We start from the raw sequence: 2,170 nt of genomic DNA, 5'->3' as shown, positions 1-2,170 counted from the left end.
GCAGGGGCGAGGCTTGACAGAAGAGATGGGTCAAGATTGCAATTCCAGGGATCCAGCTATCAGCAATTAGAAAGGTGGCAAGCCAGGATATTGTACACAGACAGATTCCCCAGTTTATCACATTGACAGAGTCCAGTAAGGACAGGAAAGTATTTAATGTCTCTGTCTGTCCAGTAAGTGATTCAGGAAAAGCGCGCAGGGCCACGCTCAAGACAGCTCTGCATGGACCTCGGTGTGAGGGCCAGAGTATAAGAAGTAAATGTTTAGGTCTTTTTGTGAGTAAAGAGCTGGAGCAGCCTGCCCCGGATCTCTTTGGTCCTCAACCCGTAAATAATGGGGTGTAGCATGGGGGGAACCAGCTGGTACACACTGGCAATGAGAACAAGGAAATGCAGTGGCACATTGTGGCCAAACCGGAACAAGAGAGAGGAGAAGAAATCTGGGATGTACCAAGCTGAGATGGCACAAATATGAGAGATGCAGGTTCCAAAAGTTTTGAGCCGGGCATCGTTTGTGGGGAGGCGGAAGATGGCCCGGAGGATCAGAGTATAGGACACAGCAATAAAAAACACATCCATTCCGATCTCAGAGAAAAGATCGAACAGCCCATAGTAACTACTGATGCTGATGTCAGCACAGGCCAGCTTCACCACGGCTATGTGCCCACAAAAGAAGTGGGGGATGATGTTGGTTCTGCAATATGGCCACTGCCTCGCCAGGAAGGGGTAGGGTAATGCAAGTATGGCACCACGCAGCACCACGGCCAGGATTATCTTGGCCACCACAGAGTTTGTCAGGATGGTGGAATGTCTCAGGGGATGGCAGATGGCCACATAGCGATCAAAAGCCATGGCCACAAGGATTCCAGACTCCATCCCTGAGAAGGAGTGAACGAAGTACATCTGGGTGAGGCAGGTGCTGAAACTGATCTCCCTGGAACTGAACCAGAAGATGCTCAGCATTTTGGGCAGGGTGGACGTGGACACGACCAGGTCAGTGACAGCCAGCATGCAGAGGAAATAGTACATGGGCCCATGGAGGCTCGGCTCCCTCTTCACGATCAACAGGATGGTGAAGTTTCCCAAGACAGCTATGGAGTACATAGCACAGAAGGGAATGGAGATCCATATTTGGGCTGCCTCTAGGCCAGGAATGCCCAGCAGGATGAAGGTGGAGGGGTTGGTGAAGTTGGTTGTGTTCAAATCTGACATGGAGTAGGGGAGAAAGTGTCCAACTCTGAGGCATAAGGGTGTCTCCTGCATTTACCGTATGATCCCTGATTTTCTGTGTGTTCCCAGGATCTCAAGTGATGGCCGTAGTGTAAATGCCTGAATGAAGAGACAACGTTAATATGAAACATTGCATGCACTACTGGAAGCTGTTCTCATTGGAGAAGCACATTGATCGCTCGCACACTGAAAAATTACATTTTCATTATTAAGAGAAAATAACTACGAACAATAACCCTACTAAATCCAATTCCATATTTTGTGGTGCTTTCTGCATTAATAGTTCCTACACTTTGTGGTGGGAGACCCCGAACAGGCACCAGCAGGAAACATAAGTGTGGATCCTGGTTATCCATCATTATCTCAGGCAATGAGAGCCGGTTTAGGGAGTCTATACCTTAGGGGGTTTCCCATTCATCCAGTTGCTCGAAATCTCAGAGGGGAAAAAAACAAACTTTTGGGAAAACGTGCTGAGAGATTCTTTGATAAAGTTTATTAAGAAGTGGAAAACTCATGATTCCACAGTCAACCAAGTGAACAAGTTTGGGTAAAAACTCAGTTCAGTGGTAAAGTGAAGGCAGCAATTCAACAGGTGGGAAGTAATATGTAACAAAGAGGCAAAAGGGAAAATAGAGAGCCAAGAATAGAAATTGGAAGTTAAGAAAATTGATAAGTGAAATTAAGACATCAGGGAAAACTCCATGTTTGGCAGGGTTCTGGATCACAAAAAGGAGGTTATTAAGTATATTAACAACAAGAGAAATCCTAGAAAAGTTTTATGTCACTTCCTGTGTTAAATGTAAAGTATTAAGAAAGAAAGGGAAAGGGTTTTTTTTTTTTTCATAAAATAATTGACAAGGTTACGAAAGAATGGAAAAGCTGGTATGGGATTAGTTCAAAAAAAGTCTAGAAATGTAAGTAATGGCAGTCACCAACAGGGT

General features: G+C 45.4%; 1 protein-coding gene across 1 annotated transcript; it reads right to left on the bottom strand.

Annotated features, from left to right (window-relative positions):
- Positions 1-263: 263 nt before the first annotated feature.
- On the bottom strand, positions 264-1,262 carry LOC144277548 (olfactory receptor 52R1-like). The gene has a single exon (XM_077838425.1). The coding sequence runs from the start codon at positions 1,260-1,262 to the stop codon at positions 264-266; it is 999 nt and encodes a 332-aa protein (XP_077694551.1).
- Between the last annotated feature and the right edge of the window lie 908 nt (positions 1,263-2,170).

The sequence above is a fragment of the Eretmochelys imbricata genome, chromosome 1 (genome assembly GCF_965152235.1).
Source record: "Eretmochelys imbricata isolate rEreImb1 chromosome 1, rEreImb1.hap1, whole genome shotgun sequence".
In the NCBI taxonomy this organism is placed as follows: Eukaryota; Metazoa; Chordata; order Testudines; family Cheloniidae; genus Eretmochelys; species Eretmochelys imbricata.
Note: the sequence above shows the minus strand (reverse complement) of the source record. Positions and strands in the feature narration are given on the sequence as shown.

What these genes read in the sequence shown, in the direction of transcription:
- LOC144277548 (XM_077838425.1), bottom strand. Translation starts at nt 1,262, where the DNA reads ATGCAGGAGACACCCTTATGCCTCAGAGTTGGACACTTTCTCCCCTAC.